At 38.8% G+C, this 25,633-nt stretch overlaps 1 protein-coding gene across 1 annotated transcript; it reads left to right on the forward strand.

Annotated features, from left to right (window-relative positions):
• The first annotated feature begins 19,403 nt into the window (after positions 1 to 19,403).
• LOC131405323 (olfactory receptor 5AU1) lies at positions 19,404 to 20,491 on the forward strand. The gene has a single exon (XM_058540382.1). It carries the CDS (start codon positions 19,459 to 19,461, stop codon positions 20,392 to 20,394), a length of 936 nt encoding a protein of 311 aa, XP_058396365.1. The 5' UTR covers positions 19,404 to 19,458; the 3' UTR covers positions 20,395 to 20,491.
• Positions 20,492 to 25,633: the final 5,142 nt, after the last annotated feature.

Genomic DNA, 25,633 nt, shown 5'->3' on the forward strand with positions numbered 1-25,633 from the left:
TGTAGTACTAGAGAATACTGAGCAATTTCTAAACAAGTACGGATACTGAGTACTAACTCAAACTTAAATGAACAAATGTCACTGTTTCCAAGATGTTTCATGTCCTGAGTCCATTGAAAATATATATCTGTAGGTCCTAGACCCTAACATTGAAGACTTCCCTAGTATGAGAACATCTACAACTGCAAGCCTAGTCCATGTTGCTCACACCTTCATTTAGCAATGCCTCTTGCAGGGTAAAACATTTCTAAGTGGGAACCCATCTTGTCACTTGGGTGCCGAAGCCTCAGTGCAAATATTACCATTTACAGAAGGTTTTATGTGCCTCCAGCATTATGCTGGGCAAGCATTTAACATATACCAATCTTAATTCTCAAACAATTCTATTACATGTGTATGGAAGTAGTAATTCCTATGTTTCAAAGAGTTTGAGAGAGATTAAGTGTCTTGTTTAAAGCCCCATAGTTACTAAATGGTTGAGTCAACATTTCGGCCTACAATCTGACCTAACATCCATGAATTTTGGACCTTAGGAGAGGAAATGGTGTCTTTAAACTTACATCCTTAATCCTAGAAAGTGACGAAACTATTCCCAAACTATGGTAACAGACTCTAGGATCCCAGCACCTTCTCTCTTAACAAAAGAGGAAAAATATCCTTACCGTTTTTCTCCATTCTGTGCACTGAGTACTAGAGTGGTTCATAGACCTAACTGTCGCAATAAAGCACATTGAAAAATGCCTTGCTAAGAGCTGAAATGCTGCTGCTTTATGCAACATGGTTGGGCTTTGGAAATGTGGCAAGGATACGGAGAAGACAGTATCCCACCCGTTTTCCTTAGTTCTTTGTGGGGCACCTAGAACCCGTATTCTAAACCATTTCTACCTCAAACAACATAAACATTACAAAAATCATGTAAAAATCACTCTTTCTCAGGACATTACTCCTTTTTTTTTTTTTTTTGATTTGCCCCGAGCTGTCTGTCTGTCTTGCTCCTCAAAGCCCCAGTACATGGTTGTATATGCTAGTTGTAAGTCATTCTAGTTCTGTGTGAACCACCACCACAGCATGGCAGCTGACAGACAGGTGGTGTGGTTCCATGGCTGGAAAGCGAACCTGGGCCACGGAAGGAGTGAGCACCGAACTTGAATCGCTAGGCCATCAGAGCTGCCTCAGGACGTTACTCTTGATTACCCTACTGTGGCCCTGTACCTTGATGCCTTCCTGGCCCATTAGAAGCGCCTGGCAGTGTCGTTGCAAGAGTGTCCTGAAAAAGAAAGACTGGACTTTCCCAAAAGGACTTAATAATGTGAAAGTGGTTCAGTGACACAGATGGAGTAACCGTTACAGACCCACACAAGCCACAATAATGAATTTCTGGTGTGAATTTGGGACCTAAGGGAAAAAAAAAACAAAATCTACCTGTTAAGTTCAGTGACTCGGAAGAATCCCACTCATTTCCAGCTTGGTCCTTGGTTAACAGCTTACTGGTACCCATTAAGACTTAGAAATCTTCCTATGGACCATAAAGTCTTGGTGTCTGATGCATTTTTTTTGCCTGTTTTGTCTGTGCCATAAAGGATACTTGCTCCAGAGAAATGTGAATGAGATACTTCAAAGCCTCTCTTGGCCCTGCTGCAGGAAATTACCCCAACCAGAGGGCTTATAGTGAGGCCAGGTGGTCTGCTAAGTAGCTAGCTGGAGCCAACTGGCAGCTCAACCTCACCCAAAGTATTCCTCTCCCTAGTTGGAACCTGTGTTTCCACTTTTTGTTAGTTTTCTTACACAGCCAAACGTCTCCTTTTCCCAGAACTTTCTATGCATTCTCCACGAAAGCTGTTCTGTAGCAGCAGCTGGGTCATTCCCAAGGTCCCAGGAGCCACTGGGGTTTAGTTGCCAGAAAGTTTTCTGCATAACTGCTGGAAGTGTTGGCGGTAGTCTGCTTGTGTCTGCCAGGTCCTCCATCGTGGACAGACCGTCAGCGTTTTTCCAGCTAAAGGTGTTCCAGCCCTCTCTGACTTGGGCAAAGGGAGGAGCAGCCCTTGGTAGAATCTGCTCCCCCAGGGGAAGTCTAGCAGCATCCTCACTTTCTCACTATAATCTGACTGCCTCTGGAGGTGGCCTCAGTGTTTGCTGTCAGTGTTTTCATTCCCACTCACCTGAGCATACAGTCCTGATCCATTCTCCAGGTGGGGCCCAGCAACTACGTGGGTACATACCCAGGGTCCTGCTGTCTCCCCTTCAGCCTGTGGATCAGGCACTTGGCAGCACTCTTCTGAAGTTTATGCTGTCTTGTCCTCTTAAGCACCCACCTGGGTGTAAGGATACATATTTTTTTCTTCAAGTATTAACCACCCCAACCTCGCTTTGCCAAGGGATCTGCAGTCTTCATGCAAATGACTCAAAGGTTCATTTTCCCTAGATCTCTACAGACCTTGGGAAGCTTTGTCTTAGCTTTGGTATATCTGAAGAGTGCTGTTTTAACTTTTTTCACCAAGATGGCAGCCTTCTGCCTGCCCTGTGTACCTTGCAATGCCCTTTTGCTGTTTTTTTCATTGGCAATCCCATAGCTGTGCCCTCCCCTCCAACCTCTGCCTTTGGCAACTTGATGGCAAACTTCAGTTCTCTCCTTGAGCAATATTTGTATTTAGCAGCTTCAGAATATCCCAGGCACCATTCAGTTGCAGTATGGCCACACACCTTTTTTCCTAAGAAATGTTCTAGTGAAACAAAAATAACAACCAAGGGTAATAAAATGCATACTCCTGTATCTAGCTGATAACACATGATTATACTTGCTCTGTTCAGAAATAAAGATGACACACCATATTTTATAGCTACTATTGAAACTCATGTGCCTCCTAAATATCTGTTCAATTGTATTATTTCTCTCCGTCTTGACTGCCACCATCCCAGTCCAAGCTACCATCGCCTTGCTCCTGGACTACTGCAATACCATCCTGTGTACCCACATCCACCGTGATCCTTTTTCAATCACTTCTCTATACAACAGCCATAGTGATCTTTTAAAAATACACACAATCATGGCACTTCTTGGCTTAAAACCCTTCTGGCTTTACTTGCCCTTAGGATAATGGCTAAGCTGCTTAACACAGTGTACGTGGCCATAAATGGTCTTCTCTTGCCCATCTGTCCAGCCTCTACCTTATGCTCCCTCACTTTCTGTGCTCCAACCAAATTGGACTGTTCTTCATGCCTCCTACTCCCCATGCTCTGCTCTTCCACCTTTGCCCATTTGGTTCCCTAGTTAACTTCTATTCATCCTTAGAGTTCAGCTCAAATGTTGCTTCCTCCAGGAATCCTCTCCTGCCTGTCTTAAGTAGGCCAATATGCTTTCATAGAACCAGGAATATCTTCTTTGTAGTGCTAATTACAGTCACACATCAATTTGTATGATTATTTGATTAATATGTTTTTTTTCTTAGAGTGGAACTCAGTGAAAGCAGGAACCACATCTATTACTGTTCACCAATATATCCCACGTGCTTAATTAACATAGTGTCTGAAACATAACTATATGTTGAATGAATGAATGAATGGGAAAGGGAAAGGAAGAAGTGGAGGAGGGTTAGCCTGGGTGAGACAGTCTTGGAAACAGGCAGCAGGAATGCCAAGCAAGGGTGAAGAACTGACTCCTCACAATACACCTGCCTTGGAATGTTATAATGCCTTGTGCCTGTCTCAAGGGGAGTGTATTCTTACAGGTGAATTTCAGTGCCCCTGCTTTCACTGTAATGTTTCACAATCCTCTACCAATGTCAGCCTCCAACAAATCCCTCAATAATCTGTGTCTGATGCCAAGGATGAGAGAGAAAGGACATTATTCACAAAAGGTGGATGTGCTCATTGCAGTTAACCTTTCAATACCTTTAAGTCCAATTTCCCTTACAAGCCCACTCCCCTTAGTGAGCAGCTCTCCTACTCCTCAACACCTGAATTCTTTACTTTTTAAATTAAAGTACACATATATGCTATAATATGCATACATCTAAGCATATAGCTTGATGAAGATTTACAAAGTGAACGTGCCTGTTTAAACACCACCTTGATCAGGATGTGGAACATTATCAGCACCCCAGAAACCTCCTTCATGCCCCTCCAATCATTACCTCATTAGGTAACCACTACTATGACTTCTATCACCACATATAGGTTTTGTCTGTTTTTGAACTATGTGTAGATGGACTAGTATTGTATTGTTGAAGTTTGGGCTCCCCTGAGAGAAACACTTGCGTGCAGTAGCATATTTGGGGGATGATTCCAGGAGACAGGAATGAGGAAGTGGGAAGAGTAAGACAGTTAAGGAGGAAAAGCCAATATAAAGGTGTGTTATAGAGGTTGGATACGTAATGCTTCCCAGAATTGTCTGCAGGATGGGAGAACAGGAGGCTAGAATATTTATCAACTGGCTCCTGTTCTCCATAGACTGAGGGATGCCACAAGGAGGTTAACTTGCCTCCAATTCTGGGCTGTAACTGATCTTACAAGGCTCCAGCAACATTGAAGGACATTTGGATTGTTTCCACTGGGGGATAATACTGCTATGAACATTCTTGTACATGTCTTTTGAGAACACATTTGTACACATTTCTGTTGGGTATATAATCAAGTGGAGTTGAGTCATAGAGTATGTATATATTCAGCTTTAATAGATATTGCCAAATGCTTTTCCAAAGTGATTGTACTAATTTATATTCTCACTAGCTGTAAATGAAAATTTCAGTTGCTTCACATCCTTGCCAGCACAGTCCTTTTAATTTTAGGTTTTTTAATGTGTGTAGTGGTATCTCACTTTATGTTTGTTTTCTTTTTGGTGAACTTTTGATTGAAATGTAATATACATACAGAAAAGTGCACAAATCGTGTACAGCTGTTGCTTTCACACACTGAACACATACATGCACAAAATAGCAAGAAATCAAGAATTGGAAAATCACCAGCACTACAGAAGCCTCATGCATGCATGCCCTCTTCCTGTCACTCTGCCCCCATTCCAGGGACATCTGTTATCCCCACACCATAAATTCATTTTGCCTGTTTTTGAACTTTAAATAGATGGAATAATATATTATGTAGTCTTTTGTGTCTGGCTTCTTTGATTCAACATATGTCTGTGCAATTCATCTATATTGTTGCATGTTGTAGTTTGCTCATTCATACTGTTTGATAGTATTACAATGTATAGATATATTGCAACTTATTCATTCTATGAATAGCATTTGGGCTGTTTTCAATTTTGATGATTATGAATAAAGCTGCTATGAACATTCTAGAGCATGTCTTTTTTTGAACATATGTATCTGTTTCTGTTGGGTATAAAACTAAGAATAAAATTACTGGGATAAAAGAGTATTACACCACACCCTTGCCTACCTGCTATTTTCTCTCTAATTTTAGCCGTTCTGGTAGGTGTACAGTGATGTCACATGAAAAAAATTTTGTTTTCCTTTTTTTAATAAGCTTTTAATGTTAGAATAATGTTAGGTTTACAGAAAAGTTGCAAAGACAGTACAGAGCGCTGCTTGTGTACTCCTCGTCCAGTTTCCCCCAATGTTAACATTTTAACACTACCATGGTACATTTGTCAAAACTAAGAAACCAACACTAGTACATTACTATTAAACTCCAGACCTTATTCAGATTTCACCAGTTTTTACATGCACTCGTGTGTGTGCGCGCGTGCATGCGCGTGTGTGTGGTTCTGCACAATTTTGTCATATGTATAAATACATGTAACCACCACCACAATCAATATGTGGAACTGTCCCATCACCACAGAGAAACTCTTGTACTATTTATTGTCACACCACATCCCCCATCCTCCCACTACTGTCCCTAACCCTGCAAACCAGTAATCTGTTCTTCATCACTATAATTTTGCCATTTCAAGAAGTTATATAAATGGCATCATACAGTATGTAACCTTTTGAGAATGGCTCCCCCACCCCACAGCATAATGCCCTTGAATTCCATCCAAGTTGTTACATGTTCCTTTTTGTTGCTTTTTATTGCTGTGGATGTAGCAGTTTATTTAACCATTCATCTGTTGAAGGACATTTGGGATGTTTCCAGTTTTGGGCTATTACAAATAAAGCTGCTTTGAGTATTTGTGTGAGTTTTTGTGGACATAAATTTTCATTTCTCTGGGATAAAAACTCAGGACTGTGGTGATTGGTGAGTAGTATGGTAAGTATATATTTTATTTTATAAAAAACTGCCAAACTGTTTCCCAGAGTTGCTGTATTATTTTACATTCCCACCAACCATATGTAAGAGATCCAGTTTCTCTGCTTTCTTGCTAGGATTTGGGGTTGTCACTAGTTTTTGTTTTCACTTTTCTAATAAGTATGTAGTTGTTTTTTATTTTGTTTTTTTGTGTGTGTGGCTTTTGTTTGTTTGCGTTTCTCTAATGGCTAATGATGTTGACCATCTATTCATGTGCTTATCTGCTATCCATATATCCTCTTTGATGAAATGTCTGTTCATGCCTTTTGTACATTTTATAATTGGATTCTTTTTAAACTGCTGAGTTTTGAGAGTTCTTTATATATTCTAGATATAAGTGCTTTGTCAGATGGTTTGCAAATATTTTCTCCCAGTCTGTAGCTTGTCTTTTCATCTTAACAGAGCCTTCTGTAGAGCAAAATTTTTTAATTTTGATGAAGTCCAATTGATCAGTTTTTTTCTTTTATGGATCATGCTTTTAGTATTATTTCTAAGGACTTAGGACTTTCACCAAGACCTAGGTCCTGACGATTTTCTCCTATGTTTGCTCTAAAAAGTTTTTATAGTTTTATCTTTTACGTTTAAATCTATGATCCATTTTAAGTTATATTTTGTATAAAATGTGAGGTTTAGATTGAGGTTTTCTTGTTATTTGTTTCTACCTACAGCTGTTCAATTGCTCCATTTGTTGAAGAGACTATCCTTTCTCTACTGAACTGCTTTTGCACCTTGTCAAAAATCAATTGAACACACATGTGGTCTATTTCTGGGTTCTCTATTTTGTTCCTTTGATGAATGTATTTATCCATCTGTCCATACCATACTTTTGTTAACTGTAGCTATATAGAAAGTCTTGAAATTGGGTAGAATGATTCCTTCCACTTTATTATATTTTTCAAACTTGTTTTAGTTATTTCCTTTGCATTTCCTTATAAATTTTAGAATATGCTTGTCTATATGTAAGAAAAAACCTTACTTGAGGGGCCGGCCTGGTTGCGCAGCGGTTAAGTGCACACACCCTGCTGTGGCGACCCAGGGTTCGCAGGTTCGGATCCCAGGCGCGCACCGATGCACTTCTTGTCAAGCCATGCTGTTGTGGCATCCCATGAAAAGTAGAGGAAAATGGGCATGGATGTTAGCCCAGGGCCAATCTTCCTCAGCAAAAAAAAAGAGGATTGGCAACGGATGTTAGCTCAGGGCTAATCTTCCTCAAAAAACACAAAACAAAAAAAAATCTTACTTGGATTATGATAGGAAATATGTTAAGTTTATAGATCAATTTGAGGAGAATTGACATCTTTACCATGTTGAGTCCTCCAATCCATGAATGTGGTATGTCTTTCCATTTATTGAGATTTTTTATTTCTTTCATCAAGGTTTTGTAGTTTTGAGCATACAGATCCTGTGTAGGTTTTGCTAGATTTACACCTAAGTATTTTGGAGAAATTGCAAACGGTGTTGTGTTTTAATTTCAGTTTCTACACATTCATTACTAGTATATAGGAACATAATTCATTTTTATATCTTGATCTTGTATCTTGCAAGCTTACTGAACTCTTCTTGTTCTAGGAGTTTTGTGGGGGTTTTTGTAGCTTCATTGAGAAATGAATTTTCTCAATTCATTCAGGATTTTGTAGATTCATCTGCTTAGACATGTCTGTTATTTCATCTGCAAAGAGAGATAGTTATATTTCTTCCTTTCTAATACATATGCCTTTTGTTTCCTTTTCTTGCATTCTTGCACTGAGTAGGATTTCCAGTACTATGATGTGTAAGGGTGGTAAGAGCAGACATTTTCACTTTGTTCCCAATTTTAAGGGGGAAAGTATTCAGTCTTTTACCATAACTATGATGTCAGCTGTAGGTTTTTTGCAAATGCTCTTTATCGGGTTGAGGTCATTTTTCCCTATTCCTAACTTGCTAAGAGTTTTTTTTTTTTTTTAATGAGTGTTGAATTTTGTAAAGTGCTTTTTGTGCATCAATTGATAATGTTGTGTGACTTTCTTCTTTAGCCTATTGATATGGTGGATTCCAGTGATTTCTTTCCAAATATTGAACCCATCTTCATTCCCAGAATTAACCCCACTTAGTCATGATGCATAATTCTTTTTATACATGATTAGATTCTGTTTGCTAATATTTTGTTGAAGACTTTTGTGTCTGTATTCATGAGGATTTTTTTTTTAGCATGGTCTTTTTCTGCTGGGTTTTTGTTGTTGTTTTTTTTTTTTTTTGGTATCATGGTAAGACTGGCCTCATAAAATGAATTGGAAAGGTTTCTTTCTTCTATTTTCTTGAAGAGATTATGTAGAATTGGTGTAAATTCTTATTTAAACGTTTTGTAGAATTATCCACTGAAACCATCTAGACCTAAAGATTTATTTTTAAGGATTTTTAAACTAGGAACTCAGTTATCTATTATCTAGAGATATTGGGTGGTTTTAGTAGTTTTTGGTATTTTATGAATTGTTTATTTTATCTAAGTTGGTGAATTTATGTGTGTAGAGTTGTTTGACCTGTTCTCTTACTAACCCTTTAATGTCTGTGGGCTCTATAGTGATGTCCAGAGATAGCACTCTGTTTCATTCTGGATATTGGTAATTTGTGTCTTCTATCATTTTTTTGTTTGTTTGTCAGTGTTGCTGGAGGTTTATCAAGGTTGTTGATCTGTTCAAAGAGTCACTTTTTTGTTCAATTTTTCTATTTTCAATTTCTTCTCTTATATTTATTGTTAGCTTTTTCTGCTTGCTTTGGATTGTTTTGCTGTTTTTCTAGTTTCTTGAGGTGTAAGTATTTACTGCTGTAAATTTCCCTTTGTGTTCTGCTTTAGCTGTGTCCCACAAATTTTGATATGTTGTATTTTCACTTTTATTGATTCAATGTAATTTTTATTCCCCTGGAGACTTCTTTCTTCATCCAAGAAGATTTGTGTTGCTTAATGTTCAAGTGTTTGCGTATTTTCCTATTATCATTCTGTTATTATTGATTTCTAGTTTGTTGCCATTCTGATCAGAGAACATGTTCTGTATTATTTCAGTTCTTTAAAAGTTACTGAGGTTTGTTTTATGACCCAGGTTATGGTTCATTTTAGTAGATGTTCCATGGATGCTTAAAAAGTATGCGTATTTGGTTGTGTTGTATGGTAAAGTGTTGTATATATTTGAATTAGATCCTGTAGGTTGACGGTGTTGTCTAGGTTTTCCATATCTTTGTTTCTAATCTAGTAGTTATATACATTGTTTAGAGAGGGATATTGAAGTTTTGAACTAAAATTGTGGATTTATCTATTTCTTTCAGTTCTATCAGTTTTTGCTTCATGCATTTGAACATCTGTTATTTGGTCCATACATATTTAGGATTGCTATGTCTTCTTGGTCGATTAGGCCATTTACATTTAATGTTATTATTGGTATGTTAGAGCTTTAGTCTGTCATTTTATTATTTATTTTCTGTTTGTTTCCTCTGTATTTTGTCCCCCCAACTTTTCCTGACTTCCTTTGGGTTACTTGTACACTTTTTAGAATTCCATCTTGATTTAGTTGTAGTGGGGATTTTTGGGGGGTAATTTGGTTAATTTTATAAAATAGTCTTTTTAAAAAATTGTGTCAAAATATGCATAAGATAAAATTTACCACTTTAACCATTTTTTAAGCATATAGTTCTGTGGCATTGAGTATGTTCAAACTGTTGTGTAACCATCTCTTTCTTTCTTTCTTTCTTTCTTTCTTTCTTTCTTTCTTTCTTTCTTTCTTTCTTCCTTTCTTCCTTTCTTCCTTTCTTCCTTCCTTCCTTCCTTCCTTTCCTTCCTTTCCTTCCTTTCCTTTCTTTCTTTCCTTCTTTCTTTCCTCCTTCCTTCCTTCCTTCCTTCCTTCCTTCCTTCCTTCCTTCCTTTCCTTCCTTTCCTTCCTTTCCTTCCTTCTTCCTTTCCTCCTTCCTTCCTTCCTTTCCTCCTTCCTTTCCTCCTTCCTTCCTTCCTTCCTTCCTTCCTTCCTTCCTTCCTTCCTTCCTTCCTTCCTTCCTTCCTTCCTTTCCCCCCAAGCCCCAGTAGATAGTTGTATGTCATAGCTGCACATCCTTCTAGTTGCTGTATGTGGGACGTGGCCTCAGCTTGGCGGGAGAAGCAGTGCGGCGGTGCGCGCCCGTGATCTGAACCTGGGCCACCAGCAGCAGAGCGCACACACTTAACTGCTAAGCCACGGGGCTGGCCCTTTTTTTCTATTTTAATTAAATTGCAAATTTCTTAGCATAATATTGCTCATAATGTTCTCTTATCTTTTTGATCTTTGTGTTATATCATTACCATTGTGATTTCTTTTTTGACTCGGGTTATTTAGAAGTCTGTTGCTTAATTTCTTAAGTGTATTGCTGAATTTCTAAGCAAGATTTTATAGTTATCTTTCTGTTGACTTATAGCTCAATTCCATACCATTCAAAGAACAAATTCTGTGTAATTTCAATCTTTTGAAATTTGTTGAGACTTGCTTTATTGCCATGCATATGTTCCATTTTGGTAAATATCCACATATACTTGAAAAGAATGTGTATTCTGTGGCATTTGGATGCAGCGTTCTATATATGTCAATTATGTCAATTGTATAGTTGTTTGTTCATATCCTTTATATCTTTGCTGATTTTTTTGTGTCAGATTGTCCTATCATTTTCTGAGAGAGATGTGTTAAAGTCTCCAACTATGATTGTAATTTTATCTGTTTCTCCTTTATGTTCTGTCATGTTTCCCTTTATACATATTTGAAGTTGTGTTATTAAATGCATATGATTTTAGGATTATTACATCCTCCTGTTGGATTGGCCCTTTTATCATTTCATGTCCCTACTCTCTAGAAATGCTCTTTCCCTTAATGTCTACTTTGATGCTAGCATAGCTAAACCAGCTTTCTTTTGGTTAAAGTATGTATAAAATATATATTTTTCATTCTTTTCCTTTCAACATTTCTTTGTTCTTATATTTTAGATGCAGTTCACTTAGGAAATGCAGGATAAATGTTTGATTCTATCCCTTTATATACTAATTTTAAAGATATTGAATTGATTTCCTCTTATCTTCTAAGTCTGACTCTGATAGCCAGGCTCTAGTGACCCTCCTCAGCCCTGAGTAGGGTTGACCTGGGTAACTAATAGGATATCATGAAAATAATGATGTGTGCTTTCTGAGACTTCTCAGGTCTTAAAATACATTGTGGCTTCCCCTTTGCTGTTTATTTTTTGTTCACTTCTGCAGGGAGGCAGTCATCATGTCATGAGGATGCTCAAACAGTCCTGTGGATAGATCCATGTGGAGAAGAACTGAGGCCTCCTGATAACAGTTAGCATCAACAGCAGTCATGTGAGTGAACTATCTTGTAAGCAGATCATCTAAGCCTTCAGTTGATTGCAGCCCCAGTTGACATCTTAACTGCAACTCCATGAGAAAACCAAAGTCTCTCAAATTTCTAACCCACAGAAATCACATGAAGTATTAAATATTTATTATTCTTTTAAGCTGTTAAATTTTAGAGAAATTTGTTACACAGCAATAGACAACTGATACAGATTTTGGTACATGGAAATGAGGTGTTGCCCTAGCAAAATCCTAAAAAGTTAGAGTGGCTTTGACAGTGGGAAGAAGCTGGAAGAACTTTGAGGAAAGAATCAGTGAAAGCCTAAAAGGCCTTGAAGAGACTGTTAGCAAAATTCTGATAGCCTTTGAGAAGGCTGCCAGTGCGGACTTAAAGAAACATGAAGAAAGTGTTATTGGAAACTGGAGAAAAGAGAATCTTTGTTATGCAGAGGCAGAAAGTTTAGCAACACTATTGCCTGCAGTAATCTAGATGGTAGAAAATGTACCTAATGAAATGGAAGATCTATCTAAGGAGGTTTTCAGGAAGGGTATTAAAAGTGCTGCCTTATTCTTTTTAGCTTCTTAGAGTAAAATGTAAGAGGGGAAAGATAAGCTATAGGAAGGATTGTTAAACAAGAAGGAGCAAGAATTCTTGGGTCAGAAAATTCCCAGGCTCTCCAAATGGCAAATAATGCTGACACTAACAAATGGCAAGTGGGAAAGATCAAATTTAGGGCATTCTCAGAAAAACATTGTCTAAAGATGAACCTGAGGGTGACAGTAAAGTCTTTTGTTAAGACCTGAGAAATATCCAAGGTGGTGCCTCAGAGGATAGTTCAGTCAAAATATAAGACTTCTTGGAAGCTTAACAGTGTTGTCCCTCAGCAGTCTCAGCAGAGGCTCAAGGTAGAGAATTATCTCAAAGAGATTTGTTAATGTGATTTTTATCTAGTGGAATAAATCCTAATAAGATTCGTAGAAGGCCCTCAAAATTTTTAAGAGTATTATAGTGGCAGAACTATCACCAGCTTGAACTGTAAGACAGTAGAAAGTTAAAAGAAGACTTTCAAACTCCAAACTTCTTCAGACAGGAGGCAAGATGAGAAAACTACTCAGCTATAAACACAGGCTATCTTTCCTATAAAATGAAGGATAGTTTAGTGGGCAGAATCATGATCTCAGAGATGGAGCCAAGAGCTACAGAGAATTGTTCCCAGGACTTTAATCCTAATCAAGGATTTGCTAACAAGTGCCTTACTAGATTTCAGAATTTATATGACCCAATGACTCTCGTGTGTCTACCTTCCCTTTCCCCTCATTTTTTTCTGTAGTGGTTATCCTATACCTGTCCTGCCATTATATGTTGTGTGTGTAGAAGCCAGATATAACTTGTGTGTTTAGCTCACCAGTCTTACGATTGAGAAGAATTGTACTCAAGAAACTCTATGTAAGGACCCACACCTGATGAGTTTCATCCACACCTGTCCCTGATTTAGATGATGTGATCATGGACCTTGGGCTGATACTGTAATGGGATGTGACCTTTGGGTGTCTTGGGAGGGGGTAAGTATATTTTGCATGTAAAGTGGACATGAATTGGTGAGGGCCAGAGAGCAGACTATGATAGCCAGTCTTCAAGATGGCCCCAATGAGTCTCAGCTCCTGGTATTGATGCCCTTGTGTAGTCCACTCCCACAGTGAATAGGGCTGACCTGTGTGACCAGTAGGACATTATAAAAATTAAAGCATGTCCACTTCCAAGCGGTATGAGATAATGAATGTTTATTGATTCAAACTGCTAAATTTTGGGATAGTTTGTTGTATAGCAATGGATAACTAATTCAGTGACCAATTAATTTATTTAAATATCATTATGAACTCATGGATTTAAGCATATTTGATAGACTTTATTAAATTAAATATGATCGTTAAATGTTTAAGGGTAGCTACTAATAGAAATAGAGGAATCAGTAGAAGGAAAAAAATGTGCATTGAAAAACAAAGAAAACAATCCAAAAGGAAAAAGGAACAAAGTCAGAGGGTAGGGGAGGGAAGAAAATTGGAAAAAGTGTAATAAACGAAAAAATCAAAGTGAGATGTAAAAATAAGTGCAATATATTAGAAAGCCCAAAAAATTTTTTTTCTAAAAAAAAGAAAAGCAAAAAAACCAAAACTCAAAAATGTCACCTATGTAAAAATAGAGATATTCTGATTGATTAAAAAAGAAAATTCCAGATATATGCTGTTTATAAAAGCCACACCAGAAACTTTGAGTGTTGGTTTCCAAAGTGTAAGTAAAGGATATGAGAAATTAGCTGAATAAAGATACCTGCATAGAGAAGACGACACAGCAGCACTCTATCAGTGTGAGAATTATCCCTGGCTGTCAGGTCTCTACAAAGGCATTCAGCTGATTGGAGTGAGGATCCCGTCTCATCCTTCACAAAGTTTACTTTCACTCATCCTTTCACAAAGTTTGTTTGATTTCTGCCTAGCCCATACCAGCTCTTCTGATAAAGCCCCAAAACATTCCTGAATGCTTACTGTGTGACAAGATACATCTTAAATAAATTTCCCAGGCATATCATCATCCTAGAAGACCCAATTTCATATCTGGTTGGGGAAATTCTGCAAAGATAATGGCACAGAAAAGTTGAAATAAGGGGTTAAGAGTAAAGGGATGGAAAAAGATATACCATGCTAACAGTAATCAAAATAAAACTGTAGTGACAGTATTAATATCAGACAAAGTATATTTCAGAGAAAAAAATATTATCAGGCATAAAAAAGGCCATTTTATAATGATAAGGGGGTAAATTTATTAAGAGGACGTAATCTTAAATGTTTATGCACCTCATAATGGAACTTCAAAATACATGAAGCAAAAACAGAAGAACTGTGAGGAGAAATAAGTAAGTTCATGATCACAGTTAGGGATTTCAATATTCTCCTTTTTCGATACTTGATAGGACAAGTAGGCAGAAAATTAGAAAGGATATAGTAGGGGCCAGCTCCATGGCTTAGCGGTTAAGTGCACACGCTTTGCTACTGGTGGCCCTGGTTCGGAGCCCGGGCACGCACCAACGCACCACTTCTCCAGCCATGCTGAGGCGGCGTCCCACATACAGCAACTAGAGGGATGTGCAACTATGACATACAACTATCTACTGGGGCTTTGGGGAAAAGGGGGAAAAAAAGGAGGAAGATTGGCAATAGATGTTAGCTCAGGGCTGGTCTTCCTCAGCAAATAAAAGAGGAGGATTGGCATGGATGTTAGCTCAGGGCTGATCTTCCTCATAAAAAAAAAAAAAAGAAAGGCTATAGTAGACTTGAACAACACTATCAAGCAATGTAACCTGATTGACAATTACAGACCACTCAAACTAACAACAGCAGAATACACATTCTTTTCAAGGGGGCATGGAACATTCACCAAGATAGACCATATTCTGGGCCATAAAACAAGTCTCAATAAATTTGAAAGTGAAAGCATTCCAATCATACAAAGTTCTCTGACTATATGCTATTAAAATTAGAAATCAATAACAGAAAGCTGCCTAGAAAATCCCCAAATATTTGGAAACTAAATCACATATCACTAATTTTACTATCATCTTCATGGGCAGGGAGATTCTCAGCTGTAAGCTAGGTTACAGTGTACATTGGGTAACTGGCATAAAAGAAAGAAAAACGGAAAACTTGGTTTTCCAGTGTAGAGGAAATACAGATAATAATCACTTAAGAGTTAAATTTGGTGTTAAGGTAGAGAAGTCCTTTGGGGATAATGATCAGCATATTGACAGGGATCTAGTGTGGACCCATTCCTTTCATTTCCAGTTTCCCAGTCACCTGATTCCTCAGGGGTAGAGACTCTTGGAGAGTCTAGGAACTTTGCAAACATGTTAATGGTCTACATGGGGCCAATTATTCTCACTTCCTCACCTGCCTCCTATACTCTCATCAGTGAACACATTGTCCTCCCCAGTTGTGAGCTGATGGGCTGCCCAGGGGAAAACATGGCTCTGGGGTTGTCTCCTGCCAGTACAGGATCAGTTGTGAGGACCTGTCAGGGAGTGGGGCTGCCTCGTTCCCCTCCCCACGTGAGAGGTTAAAGTCAGTAGCAGGCTCTGATCCCCAGACTCAGTCTAGGGACCCAATGAGTCTGGCTTTGTCTTTACTGTTTTTCTACTGAAGGCTTGTGTTCTGACCCGCAGAGCAACAGCTCTGCCATCAAGCCATGTGCTTTGCTGGAATTAAAGGTTTTGCTTAAGAACATCTCAACGAACTTCGAAGGAGGAAATTCTTTAGTGTTTGATTATCATCAGGTAATACTCAGATTTCTGGAAATTGTTAACTACTGATATGTATTCTGGAAGAAAGAAAATGTCCAGGACAACCATCCCATCCACAGGAATTTTCTGGGGCACAGAGAATTCTAGTAACTTAGAAAAGGATACTTATAGGGCTGGCCCCGTGGCTTGGCGGTTAAGTGCGTGTGCTCCGCTACTGGCGGCCTGGGTTCGGATCTCAGGCGTGCACCGAGGCACCGCTTCTCCGGCCATGCTGAGGCTGCGTCCCACATACAGCAACTAGAAGGATGTGCAACTATGACATACAACTATCTGCTGGGGCTTTGGGGAGAGACAAAAAAAAAGGAGGAGGATTGGCAATAGATGTTAGCTCAGAGCTGGTCTTCCTCAGCAAAAAGAGGAGGATTAGCACGGATGTTAGCTCAGGGCTGATCTTCCTCACAAAAGAAAAGAAAAGAAAAGAAAAGGATACTTATATGTGGCTCAGGAGGAAGATGTGTCTGCTCATGAAGGTACCCCAGGGTTTAGTGTTTCTCAAAGTGTGGTTCGAGGACCACCTGTTCCAGAATCATCAGATTTTTGGGCCTGGCTATAGATTTATTGAATCAAATTTTCTGAGATTGGGACCTGGATTCTGCACATACAACAAGCTTCTCCTGTGAACCTTGGGCAGGGTAACTTAATGTTTAAGAACCATTGTTTGGGATCACTGTTGCTCAAAGAGACACTGGCTGCTTCCTTTGGCTGCCCGCTCTCTGGATGTTCACTCTGCTATCCCAGGGAGGAGGGCAAAGAGGCAAGTATAAATAAAGCCCCTTGCCTACTCCTCCCTCGTCTACAGCCCCCAGGCACCTGCTCTCACTCCTAGACACTCCACTCCCCAATCCATTCCATATGATAAGACTACCCCAGGGACCAGCCCAGTGGTGTAGTGGTTAAGTGCGCGCACTCCGTTTCGGTGGCCCAGGGTTCGCAGGTTCGGATCCCGGGCGTGCACTGACGCACCGCTTGTCAAGCCATGCTGTGGTGGCGTCCCATATAAAGTGGAGGAAGATGGGAACAGATGTTAGCCCAGGGCCAATCTTCCTCAGCAAAAAGAGGAGGATTGGCAACGATGTTAGCTCAGGGCTGGTCTTCCTCACAAAAGAAAAAAAAAGACTACTCAAGTTTTCTTGCTAGTTTTCATTCAGAGGTAGAAACTGCTGCCAGCAGAAATAGTGGTTATTCCAGCATCCTTTGAAAAACTGTCAGAGATGTCAATTTCTCCACAATCTCTTGCTTGACTAACTCAGTATGTTCTGAACAGTTCTGAATTTAGTGCAAATTGGAGAAGAGAGATGAGACAGGAAAGGGGAGGAGAAGAGAAAGAGAGAGTAGATTTAAAGCAAGTAATAAATCTGGAGGCTCTGATCAGCTATCCACTGTATTACTCCCGGCCTACCCCATCCCCTCCCTCCTCTTCACCTCATCTACACTATCCTGAGCAATGGCCACATTCCTACTTTTCTCTGCTTTTGTCCATTCTTTTAATCAGAGAGATACTTGCAGGCCCATTACCCACACTGAAACAGTCTATTGAGGAAAGAAGATGTGAAGCTGGGTCTCAAGAAGTTCTACTCTACAATTAACAACAATTCCTCAACTTCTTTAAAGTTCTTATAAGTTATTCCCTCCTGGAATTTTTACAGTCATTTCTCTGAAGTCCTTGTAATTTACCTTGAAGCTGAGTTGGCTTTTGACGCCAATGGGGCCGATGACATTTGTAACCCAAATCTAGGGCTGCCCATATTCCTACAGTAACGGGGTTTATTATAAACTAGAAGATGTTGAGTTAAGAATGGCTGAATGTTACATTTCAGTAACATCAAATGAATCAGAGTTACGCTCCACATGCTCTAAAAGAAGTTACCATTGTTCTGTGTTCAAATTTGCCCTCTTATATTTTGAGTGTCTCAACTTTATTAGGGCATGTTACCTCTCTGGGCATTACAATGCTTTATTCTTGTCACCACTCACAGTGTTCTATTAACAGCCATAGTGCCTTAATTACCTACTTGACAGCTAAATTTAGTTATCCATATGTCAGAGTCTTCCCCTGCCCTGGCAGTTTGCTGATTCTGGAAACTCTGCCAGTGGGATGAACTACAATCTTTGCCTGTTCAATGCAGTTCTTTCCTTTCCTGAATCCTCCCAACATCTCTTACAGCTGTGTTATTCATTTACTCTCCTCAGGGCAGGAAGAGGGAGCTCACTTTTGCCCTTTCCTGTCCTACCTCAATCACATATCCTGGCTTCAAAGTCTTTGCAACTGAGAGTCCTCCCAGGGTACTTAACAGACTCCGGGACCCAGAGGTAATTCAGGAACATGGGTGGCCAAACAGCCAATGGAGAAGAAGAGTGTAATGTTTAGGTAATGTATCCATGGCCTTGTTCATTCTCTGAATAGAAAAGGCCTTTTTACAAAGCCCCAGTCCCAGGGAGGGGCTGTTCCTTCCCCACTGGCCCCGACAGCCCTTGGGTCCTGGGTGATTCTAATCACTGGAAATGACTGGTGCCTTCATGAAGGATATGTGGCACTTTCCCCTTGGCCAATGCTACTGAGTGCAAGGTCTCAGTTTGCTCTTTACAGCCCTACCCCATCCCCATCTCTCCCCATCCCCAACCCTCATCACCTTTAGAACCCACAGTAGTACCTGGCCTGTGCCAAGTTCAGAGAGACAATTTTATAGCTAAGCTAATGAACCACCTTCAACTCCTCTGAACATTCAGGATCCTCTGAAGGCGTGTTTAGTCACTCCTACTTAGCACATGTATCTCTGTCATATTGTTCGGTGGTAGGTTGCTTGCCAAATTTTGTCCTTGTTTTATTTTATTTATGGGGTTTAGTTATGTGTTAGGTCCGTCTACCTAATAAGAATAATCAAAACTAACATTCTTTGAACTTTCTCAATGTGCCAGGCTTTGTTCAAGTGTTTGACATGAATTAACTTGTTGAATTTTTACAACAATCTTTTGAGATTAGTGCTATTTTCTCTATTGTACAGATGAGAAAAACTGAGACTCAGAGACGTTAAGTAACATTCCCAAGGTTACACACCTAGTTAGTGGTGAGGTCCCAGCTTGGAACTTTGGCATTCTGATGCCAGACCCTGTGTTCTTAAACATGAAATGTACTCTTTCTAGAATATAAGCTTCCTGAGGTCAGACACTCTTGAATTCCTGAAGGGGGGAACACAGAACTAAGCATATGAAAGACTGTCACTAAATATTTGGTAAGTAACTATTTCATTATTTAGCATTTTTTAAAGATCTCTGAGGGAACAAACTGTGTACATTTCTTTTATATTTTCCATTGCTGCTCAAGTAAGTCTTCCTAATTAACTAACCAACCAAGTAGAGAAGACCTTCTCTATGACGGAGTTCCATCTACAAAGCCGGACTTCCTCAGTGAGACTAACCTTCATAAGGCTGTCCTTAGGGCAGAACTAAACCCAGTGAGACCCCCTGGGTGTTCCACCTCATTTCTAGTGGTCCCCTCTTTCCACCCCAGAGCACTGGAGAAATATGAGAGAGGCAAACCTCAGCCGAGGGATTGAGTTTGAGCTCTTGGGCCTGACCAGTGACTCCCAGCTCCAGATGCTGCTCTTCGTGGTGTTCCTGGGCACGTACACCATCACTCTGCTGGGGAATCTGATCATGTTCCTTCTGATCCACGTGAGTGCCACCCTGCACACACCCATGTACTCCCTTCTGAAGAGCCTCTCCTTCTTGGATTTCTGCTACTCCTCCACGGTTGTCCCCCAGACCCTGGTGAACTTCTTGGCCAAGAGAAAGGTGATCTCCTATCTTGGCTGCATGGCTCAGATGTTCTTCTATGCGGGCTTTGCCACCAGTGAGTGCTATCTCATTGCTGCCATGGCCTACGACCGCTATGCTGCTATTTGTAACCCCCTGCTCTACCCAATCACCATGTCTCCTGAGATCTGTGCCTTTCTGATTGTAGGCTCCTACGGTGCAGGATTTCTCAATTCTCTTATCCACACAAGCTGCATCTTCAGTCTGAAATTCTGTGGCGCTCATGTGGTCACTCACTTCTTCTGTGATGGCCCGCCCATCTTGTCTCTATCCTGTGTGGACTCCTCGCTATGTGAGATTCTGCTTTTCATTTTTGCTGGTTTCAACCTTTTGAGCTGCACTCTAACCATCTTGGTCTCCTACCTCTTAATTCTCATCGCCATCCTGAGAATGAACTCAGCCCAGGGCAGATTCAAGGCCTTTTCCACCTGTGCTTCCCACCTCACTGTCGTGTGCCTCTTCTATGGCACAACACTTTTTATGTACCTGCGCCCCAGGTCCAGCTACTCCCTGACCCAAGACCGCACGGTTGCTGTAATCTACACAGTGGTGATCCCAATGCTGAACCCCCTTATCTACTCTTTGAGAAACAAGGATGTGAAAGAAACTTTAAGAAAGGTTTTGGGCAGGAAAATAATGGAATGATCTTCTCAACTCATTACCAATGTGTCTTTAGAGAGCTGAGGGAAATTTACCTTGTGTGGTACTAACCTGAGCACATTGCCATGCTCATCCCCATGAGTACTGGGCATGCTCTCTGGTCTACAGGTGCTTCTGCATCTACGTGCCGCAGAAAGAATTGAGAGTGTCATAGAGAGTAAAAGAAGTGAGAAGGGAGTGTCTGCTTTTTGCATAATTGGACCCATTGGCAAGATTTAGTTATGCCTTTGTTCAGATGCTTCGTTCATAATTCCATGTTTGTGAATATTTTATTCTATTATTAGAAACTGACATTTATATTCTTCGTAATAAAGTTCTCCCCTTAACTAATTCGAAGTCCTTGTCTGCTTGGGGAAATCCTCCCCATTCTTTTTTTTTTTTTAAAGATTTTATTTATTCATTTTTCCCCCCCAAAGCCCCAGTAGATAGCCGTATGTCATAGGTTCACATCCTTCTAGTTGCTGCATGTGGGACTCAGCCTTGGGTTGGACGGAGAAGTGGTGCCTGGGGCGTGCCCGGATCCGAACCTGGGCCACCAGCATCAGAGCGCGCGCGCTTAACCGCTAAGCCACGGAGCCGGCCCCTCCCCATTCTTTACAATCTCTTCTTTGTAAAAACTGACTCCTTGGCTTAAAAATTTTTTTGGTTGTCTAATTATTTGAATGACACTGTAACAACAACTTGATGACAACCTTCACATAATGTTTCATTGTCTTCGTTGACTTTTTGCCTGGCCAAATAGCCACTTGGTCACTTTCAAACTGAATAAACTTGGGCAAATTACTTAGCTTTTCTAAGTCACAGATACCTCATCTTTTAATTGGTGTGAGTTTTAAATTAAGTATTCAATTAGACATTGCAGGTAAATCACTCAGCACATAATAGACATTTGCGTGTTCCCTCACCTTTTCCTTTACATCAGCCCCTAAGTTCTCACCAAGTGAGATGAGGAATGTTCCGCCTTTCTCAAAGGCTTGTTGTCCCTGTTAGTGTTCTGTTCTTGCTAATTTATAAGTTGTGATTGAATTAAATTAAATCTTTTTAAATAAGAGGAATTATGTAGAGGGAGCTCAATCAAGCATGATATTCCTGAGCTCTGTGCCCTCATTGATAAACTTGAGAAAAATAAACCAGGCATGCTTGGCTGGTCCCCTCACAAGCAGATACCTGCCTTGGTCCAGCGCATCCACGACTGGTTCAGCAAAGAGTCTTAACTCTGGAGTCCAGTTTCATAAAGACCATTTTCCCACAGGTGCAATCCATGTGCCCTCATCTAGCCTTTAACAGTAATGCAATTGATGTTTTGCTTCCTATCTGATCATATTTTATCCTTTTTCCAAATTGTTTAGAATCAGGAGGGGAAGAACGGTGTTACATATTGACACACCCTCACAAAGACCCTGACACTGAACTTGTTCCTGAATTTCCATGGAAATTTCACCTTTTATTGTAAAGTTTACTGTTAGCCTTTAGTATTTAATTTGATCATATTTAGGTATGCCTATTTCCTCTTAGTGCTAACTAGAGATTTTATTAGAGGCAGTGTATAGCTGGTAAGGATGTCGGCTGTACAGCCACTCCCCCTTGGTTCACATACTAGCTCCATCATTTCCTTTATGTGTGACGTTATTTAATGTCTCTGAGTTTCAGTTTTCTCTTTCATAAAATAGGAATAATAATAATAAGTGCAGCAATACAGTTGTTGTTAGGAGAATTAAGTAAGTTAATGCAAGCAAAGCACTTAGAACAATGCCTGGCGCATAGAAAACACTTAATAAACATTAACTGTTATTAGAAATGGCTGCTGACTTTTTATCAAATACTTTTTAATGATTCTTGATATAATGATGTGATCTTCCTCCTTAATTTTGTTCCCGTGGTGAATTGAAGACACAGATTTCCTAATGTTAAACCATTTTGTTTCCTGGAATTCTACTTGGTCATGAACTGATTTTCTTTTAATAGACTATTGGGTTTGATTTGCAAAGATTTTATTTAGACTCTTGGCATCTATAGTCAAAGATAAAGCTGGTCTGTTGTCATTTTGTATCATCTTTATTATGTTTTAGTATTAAGAGTAAACTAGATTTATAAAATGTGTTTAAATTCTTTCTTCTTTTCCTATAGTGTGGAATAATTTAAATAAGATAGGAATATATGTTATTTAAAAATGATATATACTCAGCTCTAAAACCATCTGAGACTGGTGTCTTTTTGAAAGGTAGATATTTAAATACCTTTCCAATTTTTTATTTGATTATTGGTTTCATTTTGGGTTTTTTTTTCCTGATTATTAATTCAATTTGATCATTTGTGTTTCACTTAAAAATTATTTCCTTCCTCTAGATTTTCAAATTTATTGCCATGAGTTGCACATAATGTTCTCTTATAATTTTTGTGCTTGTTCTCTAGGTCAGCACCATCTACACTGACTCCTCTGGGTCTCTCCAGATAGTTTGTTCCATTTTTAGGACAATGTAAGAAAAACAAATCCTCTTCTGTAAAATGAGAGAAGTGCATTAAGTGGTCTGGAAGGGTCTTCTGGACTCTAAAATTCTATGAGATGAACATTTGAAGGAAGGCAATCTTGAGGAATGATTAAAGACATATACTGAAGTGCTAGGCTGCCTAGATTCTAACTCACTCACTAGCTATGTAACCTTGGGGAAGTCCTTTTAGCTCTCTGTGCTATAGTTTTTTTCATCTGGGAAATAGGGATAACAATAAAACCTATCTCATGTCTGGAACTGTTGTGAAAATTAAATGACATAATACTTGTGATACTTGTGAAAATTAAATGACATAGTATCTAAAACAGTGGCTGGCATACAGTAACTCTTCCGTAAGTAGCAGCTACTTTTCTTTCTTTTGTTTGTATCTGTGATTATATTGCCTTATACATTCTTCATATTTTTGTTTGTTTTCTTTTATTTTCCTTAGTAATGCTTGACAGAGGACTTTATTAACCTTTTAACACATTCTGTTTTGTGGTTCTTCTTCTTATTACTGTAATGTGTCAGTTTCTCATTTTATTAATTTCAGGGTTTTTTAAATTAATTCCTTCTTTCTTCTTTCTTTTTATTTATTTTGTTTTTCTTTTGTCAAGCAGTTGTTATTAAATATTGAAAATCTATGAAAGAATATTTTAAATGTATTTTTCATCTATCTATGTATCTATCTATGTATCTATCTATCTATCATACAATGATTAAAAATAAAATGCAATCACTCACAATCCAGCTAAAGAGACAATATTACCAATCTACTAGGAGTCATTCTTGCTTTATCTTCTAGGGGTGCTTATTCATAATTCATGTCTTTTTCTTTTTGATCTGTATTTTTTTTGTATGCTGAAAATTAATCTTTTGTTGGTTAAATGTGTGGCAAATATCTTTACCTAGTTTATGTCATTTTAAAATGTTATTTATTTTTACTTTCTTTATGATGTGCTGATTAATAGAAGGTCTGAATTTTAATATCAGCAGATTTATCAGTTCTTTCCTTCCTGGTGTGAATTTTTTTAATGTGTGTCTTAAGAATTCTTCCCAACTGTAAGATCATAAAGATAGTCTATGCTTTCTTCTAAATGTTTTTAAAAGTTTTGCCTTCATATTTGTTTTGGTGTTAGGTTGGGATTAAATTTCTTTTTTCTTCCAGTTGTCCCAGAACCATTTCTTGCATAGGCACTCAATATCCTGCTGATCTATAGTGCCACTTCTGTCATAAATAAAGTTTCCACACATGCGTGAGTCCCTTTTTGCATTCTCTATTCTTTTTTTTTTGTGAGGAAGATCAGCCCTGAGCTAACATCCATGCTAATCCTCCTCTTTTTGCTGAGGAAGACCAGCTCTGAGCTAGCATCTATTGCCAATCCTCCTCCTTTTTTTTTCCCCAAAGCCCCGGTAGATAGTTGTATGTCATAGTTGCACATCCTTTTAGTTGCTGTATGTGGGACACAGCCTCAGTATGGCCGGACAAGCAGTGCGTTGGTGCGCACCCGGGATCCCAACCCGGGACACCAGTAGTGGAGCGCACGCACTTAACTGCTAAGCCACGGGGCCAGCCCTCGTGCATTCTCTATTCTATTTCATTGGTGCATTTGTATTTCTCTGCACTGATAGCACACTGTCTTAGTTAGTATATCTTTACAATAAGTCCGTATCTTGTGGGGCATATTCCCCACCCCCATCACCTGGCCTGTAGCCTAGGTCTTTCTCTTTAGGTGTATCTTGGTAATTCTTGACCTTTTGCTTTTTTTTTCTTAATTTTAAAATTTATTAGCCTGCCAAGTTCTATGAAAAATCTTGTTGGAATTTTTATTGGAATTGTACTGAATATATAGACAAGTTTGGGAGAATTCATATCTTTATGATATTGAATCTTCCTATCCACGAACATGGTACATCCCTGTATTTATTTAGGTTTTCTTTAATGTCTCATTAGAATTTCATAATTTTGTTAATAATTTCTGCATATCTAGGGACCTCATATTTTTGCATATCTATGTACCTTATAAATAGTATTTTAAAAAATAACATTACCTGGGTATTTGTTGCTCATGTACAGAAGTAAAATGGTCTTTTGTGTATTTATTTTTTGTGCAAATAATTGCTAAACTTTCTTTATTAATACAAAATTTTTTCTGTAGATTGGGGGTATTTTAACGGAGATAATCAGATAATATGTTATCTTCTTCCTTTCTAATCCTTATACTTAAAAACTTCTTTTTCTTGCTTTACTGCATTGATTTGGAACTTCAGCACAATATTGAATAGAAATATTGAAGGAAGACACCTCTGTCTTATTCTTGGTTTAAAGGGAATGCTTTTTAATAATTTGACTATTAAATATGATGTTTGATCTAGGTTTTTTGTAGAAAAACTTTATCAGGTTAAGGATAGTACTGTTTAGCATTAGTTTTCTAAATTAAAAAAATCATATTATTTGATTAGCTCATTAATTTTGTCATTCTTCTTTTGAATATAAGCATTTAAGACAAATTTCTTAAGTGCCATTTAACCTGCATCCTGCAAGTTTTGAAATATAGTATTTTCACTATCAAGTTCTGTGTATATTTTAGTTCTTATTATGATTTATACTTCAACCCAATAGCAAATTTTTTTTCAACTTCCTGATCTGAGGCATTTATGAAATACCTACAGCTAATATCATACTTAATGGTGAAAGAATGCTTTCCCCTTACTATCAGGAACAAGGCAAAGAT

The sequence above is a fragment of the Diceros bicornis genome, chromosome 5 (genome assembly GCF_020826845.1).
Source record: "Diceros bicornis minor isolate mBicDic1 chromosome 5, mDicBic1.mat.cur, whole genome shotgun sequence".
In the NCBI taxonomy this organism is placed as follows: Eukaryota; Metazoa; Chordata; class Mammalia; order Perissodactyla; family Rhinocerotidae; genus Diceros; species Diceros bicornis.